General features: G+C 39.6%; 1 protein-coding gene across 2 annotated transcripts in view; it reads left to right on the plus strand.

Annotated features, from left to right (window-relative positions):
* epha10 (EPH receptor A10) overlaps window positions 1-27,295 on the plus strand; it is a 78,111-nt gene that overhangs the window by 40,671 nt on the left and 10,145 nt on the right. Inside the window, exons 4-11 of one of the 2 annotated variants that reach the window (XM_088365034.1) lie at window positions 7,465-7,620; window positions 10,745-11,074; window positions 17,457-17,581; window positions 18,773-19,055; window positions 19,743-19,851; window positions 22,032-22,160; window positions 24,379-24,434; window positions 27,084-27,209. In XM_088365034.1, coding sequence (XP_088221160.1) covers window positions 7,465-7,620; window positions 10,745-11,074; window positions 17,457-17,581; window positions 18,773-19,055; window positions 19,743-19,851; window positions 22,032-22,160; window positions 24,379-24,434; window positions 27,084-27,209 — 1,314 coding nt within the window. The remainder of the gene's footprint in view (window positions 1-7,464; window positions 7,621-10,744; window positions 11,075-17,456; window positions 17,582-18,772; window positions 19,056-19,742; window positions 19,852-22,031; window positions 22,161-24,378; window positions 24,435-27,083; window positions 27,210-27,295) is intronic. The other variant, XM_088365035.1, reaches the window with a different exon arrangement.

The raw sequence follows: 27,295 nt of genomic DNA on the forward strand, positions 1-27,295 counted from the left end.
CGCCCACCCCCGTTTCTCATTCTGGTCCCATCCTTGATAGAGATGAATGATCATCTTTTTTGCCAGTGAGAAAGCCTGCATGTGCATAATCATACTTGTGCCATTCTCATAAATCATCTGCTAATATGCTCTAATAGATGCCTCTTATATGAGCCGTTAATGCATACAGCCACTCAAATACATAATCTCAAGCATTTTTTCTTGTGACTCTAAAAATAGATGTCCTCAAGGGGTAAGGAGTAGTGTTTAAAAAATCCTATAATATAAATTTGAATTTATATTATAATTAATTAATTTATATAATATCATTTATTTAATTTGTTAAATCCTATAATAATATATAATATAATATATTTAATTTAATTTACATCATGTATATTATTACTATAAAAAGGAAATGTATAAAAATAAAATAAATAAATATAAAAATATGTGTCCACCAGTTTCTTTTTCTTATTTTCCCTCCAATTCATTTTACAGCACGAGTCGATGACATCTGGTCAAAATGTTTCCATATCTGGGTCACGGCCTTAATAGGAAAAAGGCTGATTTGGAGCAAGCCCTGAAAACGGGAGAGGGGGAGCCATTAGCAGGCGAGCCTCATTCAACTTTACATCCCACAGTTGAATTGGCTGATTCAAAAGGAATCAAATAAAATGGCCGTGTCACAACCGACTGCAGGCTGAAGATAATGCTTGTTAATTTCCACGAGCAGGCCATATTCCACGCCTATATGCAAATGAGACACACACAACAAAACATTCAAAATCCCGTTCACTTCCTATTTACTCAAATGCCTGCTTGGAAAATCTGATTAGCCTCCCACTGCATAGGTTATAAAAGGTTGTTGGAATAACCCGATCTAATCAATAGCGTCACGGTGAATTATGAACCAAATTAAGACATTTTTGTCGACGGAGGAGAAAAAAAAAAACACATTCCTGTTAAATTTTCTAAATCTGTCTAGCGCTCTACAAAAGCATACAAATGAGTGTTATTTCACCTTTTTTTTTATGACTCCCGTTGTGGAATATTAAATAGTTTGGCAGAACAAATATTCTGCAGTCGTGTTACATTTTTATGCACGGAAAATTGGAAGTAGTAAAGGGTGACATTACACAATGCCTTTGCAAAGCGGGAGTGCTTTGGAAAAAAAAAAAAAAAAGCTGCGAGCATGCCTAACCTTCAGCAGCATTACAAATCAATATTACTTCTCTTACCTAAGCTATCTTAGTTGTGAAGGAGAAATTGTGTGTTAGTGAAATGTGACAAGCAGGCAAGGCATGCATGCGTGCTCACTGTCAAAAAAAGAAGCAGAACATTGAATCTCATTTCTCAAAGCGCTCGACCCGAAATTGCCTGACATTCTCATGCAAACATATTTGCTGATGCCCGCCGCTACGCTCGTAATGTCATTGATGAGGATTTCACACAAATGCAAGTACTAGAAGTTTCCCCCTGCAAGTTGTTTGGATGCAAAGATTTCCAAAAGCCTCTTAGATAATTTCCACTCCACTATCTCTGACAAACATCTTGTTTTCCTCTTTTCCTACAAGCCACTTGAAACACATCCTGTCAGTCCACTTTACAGTCTGATTATAGCTCCTTAGTGTCTTCTAAATGGATTTGAAAGAGGGGATTCTTCAGCACATATCACAACCAATCAGTGAATCTTCAAGTGAACTAATTATATTGTCACTGGCGGCATCAGTAGCTTGTGAAATCCCCCCCCCCCACCCCCACCCATCATGATGGAGAATGCTCTTGTCAGCTCAGCCCGGATTTAAGATTCAGTATTTAACGTCGTACTGTTATGTACGCTAAGCAGCAATTTTTTTTTTAATTTTAAGACACTATAATATAATATATGCCTTCATGTAGATATCAACCCTCAATATTATTGTGATGGTAATTTTCAATGGTCAAGAATCGTGCTAACATATTGAACATATTGTATTTTGCACAACATGAAATAAATATTAAAAAATGATACATAAATAAATACCGCATTTTCCGGACTATAAGGCGTACCTAAAAACTTAAAATTTTCTCAAAAGCCGACAGTGCGCCTTATAGTCCGGTGTGCCTTATAGTCTGGAAAATACGGTAAATAAATAAATAAATTAGAAAATAAAAATCCATATACATAGACTACTGTTATTTCTGAATTCATGTTTTGTGATACATGGTGGTTCATAGTTGGGCAGAAAGTATATGTATTTGGTTTATGGGGGGGTGAGATGGCAAGTGAATGGGTCAGGGTAGGGCATGTTTGTCTGTGCACAAAACTATTAGCAGTCAAGTGTTATTGAAAAAAAAAATAAAAAGGAAGGAAGGTAAAGATTAGATGGATTGGAGCAGTGGAGGGGAAGATGACAACGTAGGACAAATAGAAGACAAAGCTCTGTCAACAGTCCCTGATTGACTTTTGTGTGTTTGGTGTCTTTTGTATATGCAGCACTTCCTGTCCCAAGCGACGCGAGTCTTTTTCATAAAGTGCAGATGTTGTGATTGTGTTATCGTCTTGGTGATTTGCCAAATGAAGTTCTCATTGGCTGCAACATTAGCACCTGGGCAATTTAATGAGATCCAATTAAGAAGCTGTTTTTAAAAACTGCTGTTTATGAAGCAATTATGTTTTCATGTTGTCTTTAGTAATGAATTCAACTCTGTTTATAATTAGGGTTTATTGTGGTATCAATTTGCGAATAGGAACAAGTTGTAGTTCAAATTTATATATGGATGTTTTATTTATTATGTTTGGATTGGTTCCATTTTACACTTTTCCATTATGCTTGATGGATTGAAGAGTCATGGCAGTTTAGCACAATGATGTAACCGAAGTTATCAATTTTGTGATATCACTACGTCGGTAATGTCATGTTGTAATGTGTTACGTGTTCCATTCTATGCGTCAGCCGAATTAGAAGTGTCTCCAGTGTAAAACTCAAACACAGGACTGCTGACATTAATACTCCCCGGTTATCCTCCCGTGCTCTCTCCGTGTGATGTCAGTCTGCCGTAACCAGAGTAGAATGAAATGATAAAGCAAAGCTTTGAGCTGAATGGCGCACAGCTCGGAGCTTGAGCTCCCTGATTACATTGTAAGGCATTGAGTGGACGTCGTTGCCAATGAGCCTTTTACTTCCCAGCTAATAGTTGGGATTTATCCCCTAATTCAGACTTGGTCATATGCGGCGAGACACATGATCACAATTGACGTCTTGAAAAGGCACACCGAGAGGGTGATTTAAAAAAAAAAAAAAAATTACCGTATTTTCCGGACTATAAGGCGCACCTAAAAAACCTAAAATTTTCTCAAAAGCCGTATAGTCCGGTGCGCCTTATATATGGACCAAATTCCTAAATTCATTTCCACGTTGGCTATAGATTTATCCTTATATGATAAAGTGTGTTCCATAAAGTCGGGCCTAAAAGATTGACCTTTTTTATTCTTGGTGAAAATCAGAGCAGAATCCCAAAGCAGGCATAATAACAACCCCATCATTTCACATCTTTAATCATAATCTGCCCTAGCGTGCAAGACTTAAATGGATCAGTCATTCCTTCCCGAACCTCCTGCTTGTCTGACACAGAGGACCTGTGTGTGTGTATGCATGTGTGTGTGTCAGTGTCAATGCAAAAGAGACCTTCACCGTAATGAGTATTCATTTTGCACAACTTAGAGCTGCCTACCTGCTGAAAGAATTAGCATCGGAATCAGCATCAGGCTCACGGAGGGCATTGATGTGAATTAAAGCGTTGTGAATTATTAATTTCCACCTGCTGGAATCATATCCTGCCTGGCTTGTATCTCCCCTTCACGCCATTAGCTCTCTCACACCTCTGCCTTTTTATCATCATAAAACCAAACAGCCTGACATTTCAAATCAATGTTAAGTGATACGATGACAGTGTGATTTAATTTGTATTGTTTTTGATGTGCCCTACAAGACCTGAAAAGATGTTTGCGTCTCTCTGAGAGTTTGTGACGCAGACCTCTTTCATTGTGATTAATATTAATTATTGTGAGCAATCAGCGGGGCTCACATTTATTGTGTTAAGTGCTTTGTGATTTATTCATGTTCATGTTTAAGGTTAATTGCAGCGGGGGGAAATAGAAAGGGAAATTGATTTTTTTCTCAAAGGCAAAAAGTATTTTGTGGGCTCAGGAAAATGGTGTCCCGTGACCTTAGACTTTTAAAGTCGTGATATGTAATGTGGTTTTATGAACCGCCATCTTGTCGGGTTTCCATGTTTTTGGTCAGAAAAGTAATAAGTGACAGTCTAAAAATGTATTTATTTATTTATTCATGTATTTATTTATTTGTAATTATATTTCTATTTATATTTAAAATAATAAAATAAATAAATTATAATAAATAAAAATGAATACATGAATAAATAAATTATAATAAATTAAAATAAAAAAAATCTCTGCTTGAGGACTTCCAACAACAAAGCTACGTATATCCGTGCAAGCAATCTAAAATGCAAAATGAGCTTTATGGAAGCTCCAGAGAATGAAATTAAAAGTGTGAACACATCCTCACTTCCCTCTGGCTTTAAAGCATTTCTACATGACAGGCCATGCCACAGTCTCTTATATTCCCACTATAGAAGACCTCAGTCTCGCTGGCTGTCAGCTCAAACGGTCGTTTCTTTCAGTGGCTCTCATCTGTATGCGCCACGTGTTTACTTATCAGTAGTCTGACTCTGTCTATCTGTCAAACTGAAGGAGTCCATTTTCCCCTCGCTGTTTATTGTCCTCTCTTTGCACAGTACGTAGCCCAGCGTCTCAGACGCGTGCATCTGTCGGTGCGTCTGTGTTTCTCCCTCGCAGCAGTTGGTCTCCAGCCACGTCGCCCCCACTTTGGAATCTTTACCCGAAGAGATCTGAATATGTACATGTACCGCCATGTTCCATTTAATCGAGTCTCCCAGTCGACACATTAGACAAATTGATCAGTCGGTTTGCCAGATGTCCTGGCATATCTTTCCTTCTGCCCCCCCCCCCTCTAAAATCTCATTTCCATTTAATAGGGACATTATTTAAGACTATGAAAGGTAAATAAAGGATTAACAGTAGGTCTTGTAATGATGCGAGCGGTTTTTGAGATTCCATAAAGGCCCATTTTGACTGACACGGACATTGACCGTGCCAATGACCCCCCTCGGTGCAGGAGATGATTGGCAGCGTATAGAAGCAGCCTCCTTTGTTATCCAAACTGCTCATATTGCTCGCCCCCCCCTTCCCCTTTCTATTATTAAAACCCATCTTCTGTGTGGCACGGTGAAATTTACAGCTTGTCCATTGAATTGCGGAGATAAGTTGTAAATGCAGCCATCTTGCTGACATATGGCAAAAAAAAAAAAAATATTGTGTTGTGGTTAATTCTGACTTGCTGTTTACTCTCTTGATATTGGTGGTGAAGGAAGAATGTAGAGTAGATCCCAATCTTCGCTCTGTATTGTTTAGCTGAAAGCTTTTCACTGCTGTGTAATGACAAACATTAAAAAGTCAATTACAAGGTTCTCATATGGAGTAAAGAAAAACACGATTACCAATCTCACATCGGCGGATGAATATCGAATCAATCAGGAGCTTTTGTTCAAGCCTCTTTTTTCTAGTTGAGCAAAAAAGACTTTTATTGTAGCGCTGTGTGTTCACTGTAAATAAATCACATACAACCTTGGAATCTCAAAAGCTCTCGCCTTGAATTGTTTTCTTTTTTATTGCAGCCTGTAACGTATATTTCAGATTTATAATGGATCGGCGCCATATTTTATAGCGTCATAGATCCTAATTATGAATTTCATATCCTGTTCAATTATTTATCAACATCCATGTGCTTGTAACCTTGTTTGACCTTGACGGTTCCTCGAGCTATTTTTTACAAAGTAATCCTTCAGCAGGATTGAAACTGCTGCGGGAGTCAAATTTCCAATTGTTGGACAGCAACTCCGCCACCTGAGCCATGCCTTTTTGCACTCGTCCGACGCCGAAGCTTTTCTCTAGCATTCCGGGAGTAATTTTGAGCGTAACAGCAGGATTTGCGATGATCCCAGAAGCCTCGACATATTTATGTAGCGCTCATAAGAGAACATAGCCTGCAGGATAGCTTTGGACAGGTTCGACTTAATTTACACAGTGTTCGCTTTGGCGGCTGTGAAGAAAGTTATAGTTGGGAGAGGAAAAACAAACAACATCCCATAAGACAGGATTCTATACGATATGTTTGTCTGGTTAAAAAAGAAATATAAAATAAAAATCTGGAAAAATTGAGAACTATTTTCTCTTATTTCCAAATTTTATTTTTCTGGAAAAAAAAGAGAACTATTTTCTCACTTATTTCCAGATTTTATTTTTCTGAAAAAAAAAAAATCAGAACTATTTCCAGATTTTATTTTTCTGAAAAAAAAAGGGAAAACTATTTTCTCACTTATTTCCAGATTTTATTTATCTCTAAAAATAAGTGAGAACTATTTTCACACTTATTTCCAGATTTTATTTTTCTGGAAATAAGTGAGAACTATTTTTTGGGGTTGGTGTCGTGATTTCTTCTTTCGAAACATTTGCTCCCGTTGACAGCTTGAATATTAAACTTGGTTCAAGCCTAAAGTGTTAACCCTGGAAGAAGTACACCTAATGTGTTTTTGATGGGAGACAATGGAATGTGAAGAGAGCTGGAATGCAAAGCAGAATGGAGAAGAAGCTGCTAATGCATTCCACATTGTTTATAATAAAGTCTCAGAAGAGAGATCAGAGTATTGAACAGGAGCTGGCATCCTGATTTCACACCCATTATCACCTGCTCCAAAGGCATGGCAAGTGGAAAATGAAAGCGTATAGCCCCGAGTGCCAAATAGCCATTTTTATTTTTTTTTATTCGCCGTGTGTTTATGTGAAGCCGTCTTGTCACGCGTGCATTGAGCTTCATTAAGCTTCTTCTTGCATGGCGTGTAGTGTACTCGCATGTAAGGTCAGAAGTGCTTATCGCCCTCAAACATATTCCCACCTTTTTTGTAGTGGCTCCCCCAAGTGCAGTACTTGCACTTGGGAATGTTGCAGATACTTCAAACGTCTTGCAAATGGAGTCGGGCGGCTGCAAACAACACCCAAAAATGGAGTTGGAGGCTTTTGAAAATTGGGGGCTCCGCATCTTGCTTTCTTTATTTCTCTGTTCCTTTTTTTTTTTTTTTTTAATTTTTATTCTTTTACTTTTTTTATTGATTGTTTTTATTTTTATTTATTTTATTTATTTATTCCAAGTGTCCAAGTGCTCTTTGACAACCACTGATCACACCTCAAATTGTTTCTGTCAAATTTCATCAGTGTGATCATTTCTCAAATCAATATAATTGTCTTAAAAGGCACTTTTGAAAGAATCAGCTGTCAAGCAAAAATAAATCAAATCAAATAAAATTCCCTGGCCTTATCTGTTGTTGTTGTGTATCTTCCAGCATGTCCCCCTGGATCATACAAGATGTCCTCCAGACAGCAGGAGTGCTTCCCATGCCCTGCAAACAGTGTTTCGGAGGATGACGGCTCAGTGGCGTGCGTGTGCAAAGAGGACCACTTCAGAACTCCGTTGGATTCCCCCTCCTCACCATGCACACGTAATGACATCATCATCATCTTCTGATCATTCCTCCCACTCTGCCTTTTTCATCTTTTCATCCTCCACCTTCACCTTCTGCACTCTGTCTTTTTTTTCCATGAAACTAATGTGAAATGTTTGGCCCCCAGTGACCCCAACATACATCTTATTTCTTTATTACATTTTTTTTTTCAGGCTGGTTTCATTTTGTGCAGATTTAGCCATACAATGATATCAAGGATATGGAGAGAACAGCTAAAGCCTTTCCTCATTTAATATGATTTAGTTGTTGATGCTCCCCGGGAGAGATAAAAAACAGATTCTGTGTTTCAAGGTCAACTGTAACAAATTTGAAACTCCTAACCACATCTTCTCTCTTTCGCTCTCTCCAGCGTGACCACTTTTGTCTATATTTAACATTTTATTCTTTCCGCTCACTTACATTCCTCGCTCATTTTATGTCTTTTGAAATTAGGTTCACGTGACATGTAAAATAAACCCATTAGACATTTTCTATATTTTGATCCATTACATCCTCTCCACATCCATTTGCTGATATTAGCATGATGTCAAAGTCATTTCAAAGGAGCACCTCAATGCAGTCTGACTTCTTAAAGGAAAGGCCATTATGTTTTTTTCCCCTCATTGAACATCTTCAAATAATGAGCTCTATCCAAGTAAAAGAAACTGCTTTGGGTCTTTTTCTGCTTCAGTGCTGTCAGTGAGTTTAAGTGGCTACAAAGTACGGCAAAATTGAGCAGGCTTCACCTTTTATTGTTTTTAAAAATGTATATCTGATATATAAGAGTCTGATTTTATTGCAACATGGTCTGATCATATTTTTATTGTGTGTAAAATATATTTAATTTTAATTTCAATTTTAAAATTTAATTTGATTTAATTTGAATCTTTATTTTTAATTTTACTTTTTATTTTTACATTTTTCTATATTGATAATATTGTGTTGCCGGCCTTGACAGAGGTCTGCTCCTTGCAGCTTTGACCTCCAAATAATTATAGTCGGAATAAAAAAAAAAAAGAAATAAAAACGAGGGCGAGCGAGCGCTTGAAATGAGCATAATAGGTCCCCTTTAACTCATCGCCACCAGTCACTGCTCTTCTTTGTCGCTTCTCATTTCCTCTTCCCTCCGTCGCCTCATCCATTTCATACCGGCACATATTGCCACCCTATTCTTCATCCTTCTGTCAAACCGAAATTTCTTCCCCTCTGTCCTCGAGCAACAAGCGCCGCCGCGCTACAATCTCATCCCCACTGTCTGCGAATTATCAATTCATCCCTCATCCCCCCCCTCACCCACACCTCTTCCTGCATGCCAAATATCACAACTCTTCAATAAAGATGCATTACAGGGCCAATAGTACAAAGACCATACAGGGGAGCCGTATTGATTAGCGCATAGAGAACAGCTTAGTAATTAGATGGCAAAATAATAGGTTGTATATCTTGGGAGTACTCAGGGCACTAAAACCACCAGGTCACTAGGTCTGTGTGTACATGTTAGGTATTCACAATCACTCGTGTGTGCACGTAGATTCACGAGCGTGTGGTCATACTGGCTTTTATGGTGTGCTTTAATTACAATATTGATTGCTGAGCTCTCCGATCCGCGTGCGATAATGTTTATAGCAGCCTAATGACCACATTAATTACACAATTGATTCGGTAATTATGATCATCCCCAAGATTTGGCTAATCCTCCACATGGGTGGAGGAAAAAAGGGAGGAAGAGGAGGAGGAGTGTTTTTTATGAATCTGGAATGGAATAAATAATAGGAGGGAATAAACTGGATGGGAATTGTTGGAAACATTTTGCACATGTTGCTTTAAATTTATAAGTGAAGCGCTCTGATAAGTCCTTGAAAGAAATGCAAAATATTTGAAGACAAATCCTTGAATAATATTTGACAACTTATTCCTCTGCAAATTAGTTGTTTGATGCCGACAGAACTGTTTTGACTTGGAGCGATCCAACAATGCGGAATGATTAAAAGAAAAAATTCAACATTAAAAGTAAGTTTGCTTCAGATGGAGAGTGAACAAACGCAGGACACGGAGCGGGTTATGTTTTTTAGTCGTGAGCGCTCCGGTTTTGAAGTGCAAAGCAGAGACATGGAAAGTTCTTCAGTCCCAGCTGAGATTACACCAAATGCACGTGGACGCACATTAATGCTCTTCTGATCTTACGTAATTTTGTTCTCAGCACTGCCGGTCCAGTGGAGTGAGGGGACAGCTGCGGCTTGTGATGTTAGCTCACGCATTTTACTTATTCATTACGCAGGACACACACATACACACACATTGACATTTAAAATGCATAGGCTTTAATGCACATCGTCTCTCTTGAGCTCTTTGTCTGCCAGGACGGCCAGAAAATACATGCGCAGGTCAGTCAAGACACTATGAGGATTAAATTCAGTCAGCTGACCTGCACTTTATTGTATTTATAAGTACTCCCGGGTTTAAAATGACGTGCAAAAGCCCTGCACGTACACGTTGAAGTCTTAATGGACAGGATACCGCCAAGGATAAAAATGTAAGATAAAATTGTATTGCCAGAACGGGATATATTAATTAAATTAAATTATTAGAAAATAAAAAAAAAATAAAAAAAAAATACATTATATATATATATATATATATATATATATATATATATATATATATATATATATATATATATATATATATATATATATATATATACCGTATTTTCCGCACTATAAGGCACATCTAAAAACCTCCAATTTTCTCAAAAGCCGACAGTGCGCCTTATATATGGACCAATATGGATTTGTGGATGAGGACTAATTTATTAAAGTAAACGTTACGTGTTTATTTTGTGTGTTGTGTGATATTAACGTTTGAGCAACGTTGAGTTGTTGATATATTATTGTTTTCACTATTTCGAGTGTCACTATATTGTGATTGCATTAACGTTTGCGCAATGTTGAGTTATTTATTCTATGCGCCTTATATATGGACAAAGTTTTAAAATGGGCCATTCATTGAAGGTGCGCCTTATAATCCGATGCGCCTTATAGTGCGGAAAATACGGTATGTATTTCTTTAGAGATGGTCCAGTATGATGAAATAAACTAAAATGCATTTCCTTGTCTTTTAGGACCCCCTTCACCTCCGAGAGACTTGGTCTACACCATGAAGCAGTCCACTCTCATCTTAGATTGGGCCGCGCCATCCGACACAGGTGGCAGGGTGGATCTGACCTACAACTTGGGTTGCCGACACTGCGGCGGCAGGCAATGCGAGCCCTGCGGGGCCAGCATTGGTTTTGTACCTCAGCAGGTCGGACTAACGGAGAGAACGGTGACTGTGGTCAATCTCCTTCCCAACACTAACTACACCTTCACTGTGGAGGCTTTGAACGGAGTGTCAGAGCTTCTACCGAACAAAAGGTTCTACGCACAGATCAACGTGTCAACGAACTTGCCTGGTGAGTCACGGTTATTATCAAAAATACATTTTGATTTAAATGATGGATGGATGAAAACAAGGTCGGCCTTTGAGAAGTGCGCAAACGCACATATGTATTTTCCCATCAAACCTGCAGGTCTCCTTTTTTGTTTTCGGAAATTCTGATTTATATGCAAATCCATCACGCAAACAAAATCGAAATTCTTCGAAGATTGGCAATCTAATTAGAAAATTGCGAGCGGTTGATGCACCGCGAGGGAGCGGATGATAGAAAAACAATGAGAAATGACTTGTTTTTGTTTGTTTAGTGCTTTAATTTGAATTTAGCGAAAAGCAATGGGTTTCATACAGAAGGGTGACATGTTGGTCAAATTGGATGATGAGATGAAAGCAGCCAGTGTGCTGTTCTGTCGACTAAACCCGGCTCACATTTTATTCCCTACGTGTGAAATGTCATGTTAAACTTGGCAGATACATCAATGGGAGATCACATCGGAAATTATCCCCGCTTATCATCAAGCTTCAGAAATTTCTACTGTCATAAAAAAAAGGGCAATACCAGTTGAATAAGCATTTACTGAATGGCAAAACTAAAACTCACCAATTATAGGAGAAATAAATCAAAAGTTTTCATCCTTCTCTACAACCTTGAAAAGTCGCATTCCACTTTTATTTCTGACTGCTGTCTCTTCGCAACCATTAAATAAAAGCACATTTTTAAATACCAAATGTCATTAGAATTCACATTTCACAATCTCCTATCCATCCTATTTATTTATTATTTATTAACTAACTTTGACAAATATGGAAAAATGTGCCCACTTAAAAGTCGCTTTTGTTTTGCCAGTACATTCAACATGACTCATGCCATTACCGTTCAATTCAATATTTTCTACCCTCAATCTTTTGCATCTCTCTCGCTATCTTCACCACATGTGCCTTGTCTGGTTGTCTGGACACGATAAGTTTATTAGCCTGGAGTGTATACTTTATATCTGCTTGCTGGGGAACATTTTATAGAGGCCAAAGAATTTAGAGACTGACTTGGGCTTGGAAAATGGATACACAATGGTGCGTAAATAAAACATGATTAAATTCATATTTATTTAATAATATTTCCAAAATATTTTATATAATTTTGAAATATTTATAAAAACAGGTTTTGTAACTTGAGCTAGATGGCTTCCCTTGAATTTTTTTTTTGAAGACGCAATGATATAAAAATAATGTTTGCACATTTGTCAGGGAGCAGTGGATTGCTCCCAAACAGATGGATTTTATTTTTTACACACACACACCCCCTACCCGGGAGTTCTGCATATTTGGATGGATGGATAAATTGGAGGTTGGGGATAGAAACATAGCAGGGGTTGCGTGAGTAGATGGAGCATGGGGTGGATAAATAGGGGGGGGGGGATCAGAATTACCCACGGCGCCTTATCTCGCTTTGGATTTTGTGTGTAGCCGTGTACGTGCATCTGCAGTCTCCATTTGTGCGTGACAGCATTTTTCATGTGTTTGCCGCTCCCGTCTTGCATGCCATGAACTCTGTGCATCGGTTCGTGTACCATCTCTGTATGTGCAAGCGCGATAGGACGCTACGGTATCTTCGCCTGGCTTGTCCAGCTTTTTTACGTGTGTGTATGTGTGATGGAATACACACGCGGGTTGAATGTCTCGGCCCCTGGTGGTACTTCCAAAGCCCTTTAGCTGAGGCAGAGAAGTAGAGAGGGATGCAGGATGGCTGTAGTGATGGGGTGGGTCAGGGAGGAGGAAGGATTGGCATTTCAATATCCTGAGAGGATTACCGGCTCTGCTTAGATGGCTGGTCCCCGCGGAGTTACACGGGCCCGAAAGACGAAGGAATAAAGGCGGAGGGGAAGAGGGAGCGCTTGAATGTAGAAGTTGAAGGGATGAGGAGAAGGTGAGTGGTAGAGCAATGTGAGCAGAATGCCTTCGAGGTGCAGACGGAAATGGACTCAAGGAGAAGGAGTTAGCGCTGAGGCCCCGGGATGGCCGTGCGGACAATAGTGAGCTTTGTCTGATTACGTGTCGTGCTGTTGGTGGTGCTTGAGGAGAATCAAGACAAAAGGGATCTTCATCCAATGAGGCTTCAGTGAATTTGTTTTGAATTTAGCCTCTGATTCGAATAGTAAAGCTCAGTCAATGAGTAATTTTTTTTTTTAGAATGTGGAGGAGGAAAAGCAACATAGAAAATATAAACTCCACACATAGGAAGGCCAGAATTGCCAGTTTTACAAGTGCGAGGCGGATGTGCTCCGCTCGTTAACAGTTCTGCCAATCTCAATCTAATTTTTTCTAAAATAGATGGAGCTGATTGTGACTCCAACTCAACATTTTTTTTCCCCCTCCAAACAGCAATTGATGTGTGAGTTCATGTCCAAATGAATATTTATGTGTCTGTATTCCCTGGTTTTTAGATTTTTGGAATATTTGCTTCTTTCTTTGAATGACAGCTAGTCTGCTGTCAATAAACACAACTTTGCTTTTCTTTAGCAAGTTCCCAATAGCCCCCCCACAGCATCCACTTTCACACCTCTCTACCTTTTCTCCACTCATCCCCCGCCTTGAGCATTCTGCATGGAGGCATTTGAATCCTTTTTTGCCTCCTTAATTAGAAGTGATGGGAAGGTGAGGCTTCAGCAGGCACTAAATGAATAGAGTCATCAAGCTACTTTTCAGGACTATAGCACAGCCACTTAAGATGCTTTGTCACTCTGTGATGGGAATTTTAATTGCCTACCTCTTGGCCTATAATTGGAGTCTATGAAGAGGCATTGGATCTTAAGCCATGTGCACTTTGGATATTAGATTTCAATATAAGCTGGTGATCTACAATGAAAATATACATAAATAAATAATACGTACTTGAAAATAATACATGAATATTATACACGGATGAATAATACAGACTGTCCCAATACTTATGGAAATTTTACAAAGATTTTTCATTGTAAAAATATGACCTAGACTACATTAAAGATAAATGCTCAGAGGGCTTCATTGAAAACCACAATATGCATCATCAGTGATCATTAAAAGAGGTCGGAGGCAAGGAAATGATTGACAGACACTTGGGGAAAGGCCAAGTCTGACAAGGCGATGGTGAGACTAATGATCAGAAAGAAAGCTGCACGGAAAGGCGACAGACAAGGGCATAACTATTCACAGCAAAAAAAAAAAAGTTTTTGAAGTACACAAACCAAATATCTGAAGTGTGTGAAGAGCCCTCGTATAAACGTAGTACTTTAACGCTGCCCATAATGTTTGGAATGGTTATTTATTGTGGTTGTGAGTTGCCATGACAACAATACTTAGCCAAACAGCCTCAAAATGAATCTTTTTTTTTGAAGCTGTCATTTCAAATTAAAATCGATCTTTGTCATCATCATGATCATCTGGCAAGCGACTCTTTGTCTTACTCGCTCGTTTGTCGTCCTGCTCCCGGCCACCCGCCCACTGACTGACACTTTTAATTAGGCCGTCACCGAGACTCACTTTTTCCTTGTCGCACTAATAGACACCCTCTTTCCTTTACACACACATAGCCAATCAGAGACACCCCGTGCAGATCTAAAACGAAATCCTGTAATTTAAACCAAAGACGGCCAGACGTCTCTTCTTTCCTGGCTCTCCCTTTCACTGATAGACTCATCCAAAATAAGTGTAGGTGTGTGCAAGCGTGTGTGTGTTTTTAATATCCTCCCTCCCTTCTTTTTTTTTTTTTTTTTTGAGCTACTGATATGAACAATAATAACCACTGAAGATTTCTATCAGCTCGCCTCTGTGCCCTCCTTCTCTGCTACGGAACATTTCTGTATTATTATTTTAAGAATAGAATAAAGCTGTATATTTAAAACATGAAAGTTGCTGAATTTTGATAAGCCTGATTTTCTTTTTTACGAGAAATAATGAGGGCGTGAAAATACATTAAGTAAAAAAAATGGCTTCAAATGGATTTAAAAAATTAATTGAACCATCAGTTGTAACTTTTTTTATCCGCATTTACCGTCGATAATGTCAAAGCTAATAAGCCAGTGATGTCTCCTTAAAAGTTTATTGCGAAATAAACAAATCACGCATCCCAAATGCACAATCAACTTGAATTTTGGACTGGCTAGAAATGCTCGTCCAAGCGAAACTCTCCAGGGAGTGCCAAATCTAAAGAACTAAATGTTCCCACTTCTCCACTGTCACTCACATAAATTGTTGCGCCATCCGTTTAACGAAGGTAGGAGCCAGTGGGGCTTTCGCCCAGTGGGAATGACTTTCCTGCTTTTCAGTTAACCCTCAACATAAAACATCCCTTCCAGATAGGCCCTGTCTTTATTACCTCAATCTATCTGGACTACTGCGTCCATTTTGTCTCTTCAATATGCATCCAGTGGCTCATTGTGCATCGTCGAATGTAAAGTTGCACTTGCTGTATAGGTGGTGAAATGAAATCCGTTCCTGACAGGATCTATCTCAGACCAAACAGTGAAAATCCCTTAGATGAATTGATGCATATATGTGCGGTAAATGAGAAGATTAAATGATATGCATGGTAAAGGTGGATTCAGAAATCTGCTATGTCTGGGCGCTGTAGGGAAAATTTCGCCGTCTGTCTCCTTTGATAATAAAACATCCAATGCCAGTTGTGCAACCTCTCGCCTTTGTTCGCCCCGGCTGCAAAAGCCGAAAGCAGCAGCTGCCATTTTGTGCCAATTCATGGCTCTACCTGCCATCGAGTCCCGAGCTGGAGCCCCCCCAGTGTCTGCATAATGAGAGGCCTGTGCATCATGAAGCAGCTTTGAATTGAAATTCATAAGAGTCTTTCAGGAAACAAGCTTTTCAGTCACACTCTACGGAAGGCAAAGTTAAAACCAGCTGCATTCCTGTGCAAGCGTGTTGCGTAACTAAGGTTCATAATTAAACGAAGTAAAACAGCTTTAATGACCCAATTTGCATTTACCTTGTGTCAGAAATGGCGAGCTACACTTTAAAGCCCTGCAAGGCTTTTGTCCACACACTCCATATTTTGAGCAGGCAGGTGATTGTGAGTGCACACATCTATAGCAAAATCATCCAAATGTGTTCTCTGGTGCTGAGATTGAGTTCTAATGTGTTCTGGGGTTTGGGGGCAAGCACCAGTCTTATGCATAATTCAGCACAAAGCAAGCAAAGAAGTGCAAACAACAGTCTGCAGTTAAAGGTGAGGTGCAGATTTACTCCACCGTTTTGATTTAGTGTATTAAGATGAGGTTTTGCTCGCTGGTCAGTCTCGAGAGTTTTGTTCGTCTTTGTCCGGTGGTTTCATCGTGAAAATCTTTTTTGGACATGGGTTGTATGAATTTATCCAGATTATCAAATATAATTGCAAAAATCAAAGTGTATTAATTCTTCCTGTAAGATTTTTTTATTTAAAAAAATAAAAAAATATATATTTTTTTGTCTTATTTGTTGCCTTATCTCGAATCATAATTCATCTTCGGATGATTTCTGGTTGCGAATGTGAAGCATTTGTCTCTTGAGTGAGTGACAGCTCCAACATATTGAAGTGCGGCGGTTGCCATCAACAAAATAGATGAAATGCCGGTTAAAGGTCAGGTGAAAAAAAAAAATGAGTGGCGGAAAAAAAGGACAGCAGCAAGAAAGAAGGCCAGTTTACTTTTAAGGTTACTGCATTGGAGCACTGGAAAGGACAGTGGAGGAAAAAAACAAAACAACGAATAGATACAACAAAAAGTCAATTTAATACCAAAGACAATTTTAAGAGCTTTTTTGAAATTTGGAAACAAACTCTGGATAAATTCCTTGCCTCTCCTGGCTTGAGTCAGAAAAAGTTATTGTGGTTCCATTGATTGAAGGACTCTGAGAGGAAAAAAAAAAAGGCTGTTTGAATTTGGGAGACTCTCCATCCTTTAGTCTTATGTCGATGCCAACTTGTCAGTCAATCCATACCGCCATTGATCTATTGTCAGTCTCAACGTGGCTCTGTCCCCCAACACACACACACACACACACACATGGTTACAAGGTCTCCTGAATGACTAATCCATTACTGCTGTCCTGCTTCTTTCCTTTTCTTCCTTCTCCCTAAAGTCGAATATTGCTGGACTCTCCCATCTGTCCTTAAATATAAAACGTTTTTTTTCTTCTTTTCAAAAATGAACTGAAAATACTGTCGGGGCTGCTGAATAAATCAATAGCCGTTTTTTGAAAGGAGCTGGTGGAAAAAAAAAAGATCTTTGTTCCGCTGTCATGCTGTAACTGCAGAAGCAAAAAAAAATCTTTCTAATGTCCTTGACAAATATAAAGCGTTTCAAAGTTTTGTATGTGAAGGGACCGGAGTTCTCCAATTCAAAACTGAATTTCTATTCTTCCCTCTCTTTGTGTAGCTTCATCTCTGATCAGTGATCTCCGAGCTGAGAAGATTGAGGAAAAAAGTATCACGTTGGTGTGGAGGCAACCTTTATCCCCAAATCGAAGCAGGACCGAGTATGAAGTCAAATATTATGAGAAGGTAAATACAGTAAAAAAAAAAAAAAATGCAGCACAACCATCATTTTCATTCCGCAACACTCCGTTTTTAGTTTGGTCTGTCACGCTTGCACAACCCTTTTCACACCTCCTCCTCTTCTGTATGCTTTGCCATATTTTTTAAAATATGTTTCCTCGTGTGTGGGTGGGGGTCAGACAGTCAAAAAAAAAATGAAAAGACAATATAAGACTGAGGATTTGTTAAGATTGAGATGCCAGAAGTCGAGGACAAGTTAGAAAACATGGGGAACAGATTAGGAGAAGATGACATGGCTTACTCGAGGGGGGGGGGGGTGGAGATAAACGCAAGAGTGGCTGGAAAATAACTGAGTCAGGCAGCAACATTGTTGCAAAGCCATGAAATGAAAAGGCAATACAATTACACAGTGACAAAGCCTGTAGAAGTGTTTTTTAAAAATGCCATCGCCTAGAAGATGTGATATCATTTTTCTTCTCTTATTAAGGCGTTGCGTTACACCGGAGGCCAAAAATACTGCTAAACATTTGCTCCCACTTATGTTTCAACATAATAAATTACGTGAAGCGGTGAGTGGTATTTTTTTCCCGCTTTGTATGAAGAATTTATGAACGCTTCAGTTTTCTTTCTCATTTGGTTTTCTGTTCGGGATAAAAAACGGGAAAGTCGTAATAAAGCAATTACGGTAATGGTTGTTTGCGTGACGTGAGACGCGTCAACAAGATGGACTCGGAGGACGCATTAGTTGCACCTGCAAAAATCTAATGAGAGCATAGTTTGTTTTTGTAGTTTGGAATATTTTGTTGACGATGCTTCTCGGAATGATCTTAATTAGTGCGCTTTTGCTTCACAAACACAGTAAATAGTTTTTATTATTCTCGTCTACTGATTAATTTATATTATAAAAAAAAGCATAAAAAATCATGCAAATATTTTTATAATATAAATTCCACTTTTTGAATCAAATAAATTATTTCTTTTTGGTGCTATATTTTATTTTATTTTTCTATTTCTTTTTTTATTTTATTTTTCAGATGCATTACATGCAATTAAATTCGGAGTGACAAAACACAAAGTAAATAAATCGTACCTGGATTTTCGTCACTTTTGCAACTTTTCAAAAGTCTGACAAAATGTGCCGTGTGACGACTTCAATCTATTTTTTGCCTTCTCTAATTGCATGTTCTGTCTCCACAGGAGCAAAAGGATCAAAGTTATTCTACTGTGAAGACATCCACCACACGGATCAGCGTCAACAACCTGAAAGCCGGCACCACCTATGTCTTCCTCATTCGCCCCTTCACCACACCGCCACCCTCCTCCTCGCTGTCCTCCTCCCCTCTCTCATCCTCCGTCTCCTCATCTTCCTCCTCCGCTTACCCCTCCTCCTCCTCATCTTCTTCCTCGTCCTCATCCTCACCTTCTCCCATCGACTACGGAGCCTACAGCGCTCCTCTGGAACTGCAGACGTTGGGAGAGTGTGAGTAGTCTTTTAACACCGGTCGGCCTTGTCCTGTTCTCTTTCTCCTCGCTCACGCTTCTCAAGCGAGCACCTCCAGGCAGCCGGTGATTTAAGATGCGGCCCGGGAGGGGGATGCGGGCACGCGGCCAGCCTAAACAATGAGGCGTGCAGCTTGAGTTAGAGAGAGTCAGCAATGTGACAGTGTTTGCGATAATGTGTGAAGATTCCACATTTTATCGGTGAGCTGTGAAACACTTTGTCTTTGATAACACCTCAGAGTGTCGTTTGGACTCTGCGTGTGTGCTTTCTGCCTTTAACTTCTAATGGAAAGAAGCGTTTTTATATTCAGCTGTGGGATTTTTAGTGCTGTGCGGCATCACTTTATACGCAAGGGCAAATTTAGCTAAAAGCTGCTCCGAGCATCCGGCATCTCCTACGTGAGGTCCAAAGACCAAATCGAGCATGGCTCATTTGTGCTTTTATTTTGGGCCAAACAGTTAGGAAGAAAAAGGAGTTGACCTTTTTTTTGCGTTTCGCAAGAGAGGTCTTAGTTTCACGGTAACTTTCTGGATGATGCCGTGGGCGAGCTGAGAAGTGTCAAACAAGTGATGACCTCAGAAACTTTTTCAAGGCAGCCAGATTTGAACGTACTTGTAGCTACACGGCAAATGAAGCATTATTTTTTTATTTCAATATGTTTTCCAGTGGCGCTGGCATCCAGCGAACAAAGTCCCGTGGTGATTATCGCCGTCGTCTCCGTGGCGGCACTTGTCATGCTTCTTTCGATGGGAGTCGGACTGCACATCTGGAGGAGGTAAATCGCCTTAGAGAGACGCACACATACACAGGATTATTAATTCTCCATACACAGCATATCCTTATGTTCTGTCACTCTGGGAAAAAAAAAGAACGACACACAAACCTGCATTTGACATCAACAAACAATGGCTCATCGACTCAGTGTGTGTAATCCAGATTATGCTAATCCGAAAATAAAAGGATTCCTTCTATTGAAGCATCTGTAAATAGCACATTCAAAATGATGCAATAGAAGCATATGATGAGTGATTTTTTTTTTTTTTTTTTTTAGTTTGAATCAAATATATACTTTTGGGATGGAAGTAGAAATGTGAAAGAGATACAGAAGGACTGTTAGAGTCAGAGAAAGGCTTTTTTATTCATTTTTAATTATAATTCTTTATTCTTAATTATATTTATTTATTTTTAATTATATTTATTCTTTATTTTATTTATTATTTATTGTAGGTTCACGCTGATATTTTACATTAAAAACTGAAAACTTTTTGTGAAAATTTCAATCTCGGGCAGTATACCATCAGATCATATTAGATACTGCCCATGTGACTGATGCCGGTGAGAGTTGGCAAGTGTCAAATATGCCATCAAAAAAAAAAATATGATATTGCTCGCACCGGACCCGACTTGAGACAAATGTTGAAGGCACAATGATGGGGTCAAGTGGGTGTTGAAATAAGCTCTAGTCAGTCGCGACAACCAACAGACTGGTGCTGTCGATATCTCTTACTCTGTGTATCTCTCTCTCTCTCACACACACACACACACATGCAGACAAAGGAATTCACTGGACGGGCTTGACAGACGTGTGCAAAAACCATGCAAAGCCTCACGTGAATGCTTGAGCACCAATGGACAAAATAGATGACAATCTGCCATTTACAGGTTGTTGCTTTGAGGACTGGCAAAATATTCCGTTTATTGAGTAATAATGCTTACCCCCCCCCTCCCTCCTCCATTTCTTTTCCACCACATTGCATGAAGAAGAGCTCTCCATTGTTCATCACAGCAGCACCATTATCTTGCTCCTTGGGTTTTGTGTGAAGACAAGGAGCGGGAATGGCTTGATGCCTCAATTATCAGGCTCTTGTGTTTGCAAAGAAAGCCGGTTTGAAGACACGGCTGGAGGGTCTCTGATGTAGCGATCTGCTTGCTGACTGGCAAACTTGCAAATGAGTCGCCGCGCTCGCACAAAAAAAGCTCGGACGCCAGATGATGGTGATGATAATGGTGTCGCGGCGCCCATCAAAGCTACATCAGAGGCAAAAAACCTTCTCACCTTGAAAACCTTAAAGGATGTTTGCTTCGTCTTGGTTATGCGACAGGATATTTTGTAGTTTCTTCTCTGACAATCCATCTTGGTCACACACATGCAATCACACACACGCTGGTGCCTGACAAAGTTTGATAGAGCCAATGTTGGAGGGCATTGACCGGACATTCTCCAGGAAGCTCAGCCTTGACTGGGCATTGAAAGGGATGGCTTCCCCTTCAGTGGTCACACGGCAGTGTATGATTGTGATTGAGTGGGTGGATGTCTGCTGGGTCAAGGTATCAAGAGATACCAACAGAAATTGGAAAGCGTGACTTGTTTTCATCTGGGTCCACAGCTGTGCAAAAAAAAAAAAATGGCGGGCATTTTGGTGGCACTCTTTCATTTTGCAGGGTTTCAATTCTGGCAGTGCAAATATTTCCTGTAGTACTCTTGATGATTTTCCCAAATCTTTTTGCTGTAAGATCCTGACTGCTTCTGATTGGTCAGGCACCAAAAAAGACAATATAACATGATGCAACTACTGAAATCATATTCATCAACTCAATACATTATAATTTTCCATTGCACAAGTCGTCGTTAAATATATCAGGTATTTATTCTTATTAGTTTGCTGAGATAATGGCGACAAAGTTGGCAAAGTAATTAACTGAGTTGGAAAGCATATTTATCTCCCATTCATCTGGGAGCATTTTTTTTCTTCTCCCCCCATTAGATAAAAAGATGTTGTCATCAAAATAAGGATCAATGACAATTTTATATTCTTGCCAGCAGTGACAATATTTAAATATGAAGCGGAATTAATGAGTCAAATTGTTTTGCTTTGCCAGCCTTTCAAAGTACTGAAAAGAGCCCCTCCCTCCCTCCCTCCCCTCCCCTGCCTCATCCCCTTGTCTTCTTCCCAGCAGCGTCTGCTCAAGCTCCTCCAATGTAACTCCTGCTAGCGTGGTGCTGCTCTCGACATCCTTCTCCACTCTTCCTCCTCCTCCTCCTCTTCTTTCTCCTCTTCCTCCCTTCACACAGCTGATGCCCAGGTACACTTGGCATGCATCCCCCACTACCCCCCCATCCTCTAAATCTTCCTTTTTTTGATTTCCCTTCAGTCCTCCTGCCATTGCATTTATCCCTGAGTGCTTTCTTTTGCTTTTGCTCACATAAGTAAAATGCAAATAAGAAATATCGTCCTCTTTTCGTCAAGCTCTTTGGCCCACATCCTTTTTCTATAATCTCGGATCATGTTATGAAATGCACTTAAAAAGTGACTGTGTGAAATTATATCCAAAATGGAAGCACTACTTTTCTTTTTTTAAATCATGAAAAGACTTGATGGAAAAGGATTCAAGCTGTGATGATACACACTCTCCCCTCTTTCCTTCCTGCCGAGCTCAGTTGTCTTGTCTCCTCACATTGCGTGTTTGATTTTCCATGCTAATTAGCAAAATCTTGTTTGACATTTAAGCCTTTTTTTTCCTCCCATTGGCTGTGTCGCAAAAATACAACAATATTGTCCAAAGTCAAGTGAAAACTCTCAAATCTCCCAACTCATATTTATTTTATTGTATTTTCAGTTCCTGGTGCAATAATGGACAAGTGTCCCAATACTTTTGTCAATATAGTTTTCTTGAAAATGACATTTTCTGTATCAAAAAGTACTAGTGGTATTGTTTTACTCAAGAATCAAGTCGCACTGGGAAAAAAAACGACTAAACATCCCGAGGTTTTACTCACCGATATGTTCCTCTGCCTCGAACCCGTCGACGTCTCTCTGATCTTGTTTTTCTCCGTCCCATTATGCCCTCCATCCTCGCTTCTGTCTCGTTCCTCCTTTAGTGCGCTCCCTTGTCTATCAATTCTTGTCTAGCCTCCCTTGTGTGGTCGCTTGTGCCCCGAGGATCTCTGTTGCATGTGTCTGCTGCTTGTGTTTTGACAGACAGGGCCTTGACCTTGTCTCAGACCCCGCTGTTACACAGGCTGAGGGATGTGTCAGCCTCATCCTCGATCACGTCTCCCCACGAGAACACTCACACAGGGACGCAAAAAGAAAAAAAAAAAAGGAAACATTGACATCTCTTAAAAATGCACAGCGGTCCCTAACCTTTGTACCAAAGACTGGTTACACATGAAACAATATTTTGACAAAAAAAAAGGCTGACAAACAAATAAAAACCTTTTAATAAATCCGCAGCTCAACATGATTTTATGCAGTTTGAAATGAATTCTGGGAAATATTTTATTGCTGAAGCCACAAAAAACTGTACAGTAATTTTTTTTATATTTTCTCAATATCTTTTAAAGTCATACTTTGCCAAAGTTGTTTGATTAATTTCATAATAACTTGTTTTTAAACTTATATAATAGAGGAATCTTTTGTTTTTCTTCCCACTTTTTTTTTTTTTTTAAATAAAACGGTCGCTACTAAACATAAAATGATGGCAAGCATTTTATGGGACAATCCTTGTCATGTTTTTTTTTTAGCCTCAAGGATCGTCTTTTTAACAACTCTGCTGGGTCTGTTTAATTTTTACCCTCCATTGATTTATGCTCCCTTTCCACTTTGTTGTTCCATGAAATGTGGTTACCTGACACAATTATGATCCCTGTCAATGCATGGAATGATTGCATCTATAAAATTCTGTTGATCTGTTATATAAACCCCAAACTCTGAGTGCTATAAAATGCGTGACTATTTTGTGGAATACATTTTTGCTTATATATTTCTAAGCATGTTGTTACCTACTGAAGGTTTACAATTTTTCAGCTGCCATTTTGTAATCCAAGAACCAGAATGTCTGCTCGTCACTTATTAATCTGTTTTTTTGTGTGTGCTAAGGTTAAGAGAAGTTTAAATTTCCCTCCAAGCCAAAAAAGGACAGCCAGTCAGAATAGATAAATTTTGCTAGTGGCGAAGAAGTTTTGCAGGATGCATAATCTCAAGTGTGTGTTCAACAATAGTGTATTTATTCCGCTTGGGTCGGTGTGTGACTTGCTCAGTCAAATCAAGCAGAATTTCCACTCATTCAGCCTCAGATCCATCTCTTGCAAATCAGTTCCATCGCATCACGGGGGGGCTTTTCTGAATGACTCTTCTGTATCTTCCATCACGGCAGTGGAAGCTCTCATCTTTTCTCTCCCTCATCTCACAGTTATTGCACATTTCGTGTAAACGACTGCAAGATAAACAACGTCTGGTGCTTGTTTGTGTCTCCCGACTGGGATGGAACTCTGATGTTTTTTTTGTTTTTGTTTTTTTAGACAATGCGGCTACAGCAAAGCCTCTCAAGAAGGAGACGAGGAACTTTACTTCCAATGTAAGTGGCGCTTGTACTTTTCCGCTCTTCTGTGTTCCACACGAAGGTCTTGAGTGCAATGGTATTAATTCTTCATTCTAACTCTGCATGCTTAGTTTAACTTTGATGGAACAGATTGGGTGAAGTGCACAGCAGAATGTGAAAAGGAGAAATAGAAGAAGGGGAAGTGAGAAATTGTGATTCCAAAACAAGCTGTTGTATATTTTTTTTTTGTAAATCCTTGCTCACTTAGTTCCCAGTAGGCTTTTTTTTTTTTCTGGACAGTGACTGAATGGGGGTAGTCTGACATATCTCTTCCTGTTTGTGTGTGTGTGTGCATGGCAAAGCTTTGCTTAAGTGGTAATTGTGTGCTTAGAGTTTTCCATTTGCGTGCGCACAGTTTTGTAAATGTAGTACGTGTGTGCATGCTCATTTGCGTTATTTAATCTCCCAGCATGCCGAGCCCTCAGGAGGGGTTTCAGAGAACTGTGCTTGATGAATAATGAGCCAAAGCCATGCGGCTGGGAATTAAATCTGCCCAAACAAAGACACGCCAGAAGCTGACGCACATGCACACATTTGGCCTGCTTTTCAAAAAAAAATCTTTTTTTTATAGAGAACATGGACACACACATAAATAAGGCTTTAAGATGTATTTTTGTTCACTTTACCCAGCACACACACATTGAATTCCCATGAGTCAATTTCCGAGCAGGCTGCATTGCAAGATGGAAGTTTTGATAATCATTTAATCGCTTATGGAAACTATGCAAACAAAAGTATTGGGACACAATTTGAATGCGGGTTAATTGCCAGGATTTTTTGTAAGTGACCCACAAAGCAAGTGCAGAATCAGTACTCATCTGCAATCTACTTTAATAAACCAGATTTAGATATTGTTCAAAGTGATTGCATGAGGAAAAAAAAATGCAAGAGCAACAGAAAGGAAAAGCATCAGGGGAAATCATTGGGAAAATAGAATGGAGATAGCAAGATATGATAATCCTATTGGATTTTGGCTTCTTTTTTTTTTTTTTGTCGAGGACAGCCATTGGGCCCTGGTGGTCCGTTGGCTTGCACCATCGCTGTGTGCAATGTGAATTAGGTCCAACTTGTAACAATTTGAATCAAACCGTGCCCGCAGATGTGCCCGTTCAGATGGTTCTAACGGAGCCGGGCTAAAAAATGGCAGCTCTGCCCCACCTGATTGCTTTCATGTTCTCTTGCCAGTGCTGGGCTTGGGTGCTCCCGTGGTGGCTGAAATGATTTGCGAGTGAGCATCTGAGCATTTTGGTAAATGCACCAAATTAATCAACAAAAATTGTTCTTGTGGAAAAAAAATTCTAGTAAAGACAAAAAATGCTGGATTAATTGGGTTTCATGTTCACTCTGGATTTTTTGGGTTCTGAATAAATCGTTATCGTCAAATATTTGCGGATTATTCCGGACTTAAACAGCCGTCTCTTCTGGCAGTGACAACCCTGAGACTAATCAACCAAGGACGCGACGAAGCATGTCGACGCTACGTCGCTGAAGGTTCCCAACCATTCCCGGGCTTATGTTTTATGGGCCACACGACCGCCGGCATCCCCTTTAAGCTACCCTTGTGTTTGAAAACCCAATTTGACAAGAGAGGAGCCTTCGATCTCATCTTTTGCTTTAAATTGAAAGAGTTTTCCTTTACTTTCTAATAAGCAACCAAGCTTGATTTGTCACCCCGCACACAAGCATGTATGCCAGTGCGACTGGATCAATAACCCGTTATGAGGCCACCGGTATAGGATCCCTCAGGTCGATCCAAAGCTGTAATCACATTTCAAAGCTCCTGTCCAGCTTTTTGGAAACTACCTGGCCTTTTCCTGGAACATTATCTTTAACGTGCGGTAACAAAGGTCATCTAATTGAGAGGCGCTTTCTGCCCGTTAATGGTTATTGGCTGCGTGCTGGCCACTTGATTTGCTAGTTGTTAGTGCTTGGTAAACACAACTGGCACTTGATAAAGGAAAACAAGAGTCTGGCTGTGAAAATAGGTTGATGTTTGGGGGGTTATTTAGGGTGGAGAAACAGTTTGGGTTCAATAGGACTGCTTCAATTATCTGCAAAAATGTTTAGTTGTCTCATTAAGTTCACAGCAGCTCTGTTGAGGTGCTTGAGTGAAATTATCCGAGGTGATTGCATGTGATTACTTGTTTGGATTTTCAACAGAAGGTGGATTTTAGCCCATGGATGCTTATAATCACGCCAATTTTGGCTTTTTATGAAAATATCTTAACGTTATGAGGGTTTTGTTTGGAGGATTTTTCTGCTGACGTCCATTTTGTCCTCGTTTCAATTGAAGATTATGTTTCATTTTCCAAATGACGTGTGTGTTGGTTAGATAACATTTTGAGGCGAGTGGAAAGACAAAAAGGCTGCTTGAGGGTCCCTGTCTGTGATTTGTCTAAAGCCTTGTGGAAGGAACCCAGAATCAGACTTAAGCAGTCTGAGCCTTTCATCTTGCCACCTCCAGAGTTTGGCAAGGTCAAATCAAGAGATTTAAGAAGGGAAAAAAACGATGTTATTGACTAATGAACATTGTAAATAAATGGAAAGTATTTTTTCTTAATTGTTGGTCATGTTTATTTGTGCACTGATGGGCAACGACATATTTTTTTTTTTTTATCTATTCAGTCAAGATTCCCACACGGAGGACTTACATTGACCCGGAGACGTGTGAGGACCTGCTCCAGGCTATTCATGCCTTTGCCAAGGAGTTGGACAACTCCAGCATCAAGATTGAAAGAATTGTCCACACAGGTAATGACTTTGATAGTTGTCCAATGTCAAAGCGCTACTTTGTTTTCAGGTCTCTTTTTCTGTCCCGCTTCGTAAGCCTGCTTGAC

This window comes from Syngnathus floridae, chromosome 21 (genome assembly GCF_059516105.1).
Source record: "Syngnathus floridae isolate MCC-2025c chromosome 21, RoL_Sflo_1.0, whole genome shotgun sequence".
In the NCBI taxonomy this organism is placed as follows: domain Eukaryota; kingdom Metazoa; phylum Chordata; class Actinopteri; order Syngnathiformes; family Syngnathidae; genus Syngnathus; species Syngnathus floridae.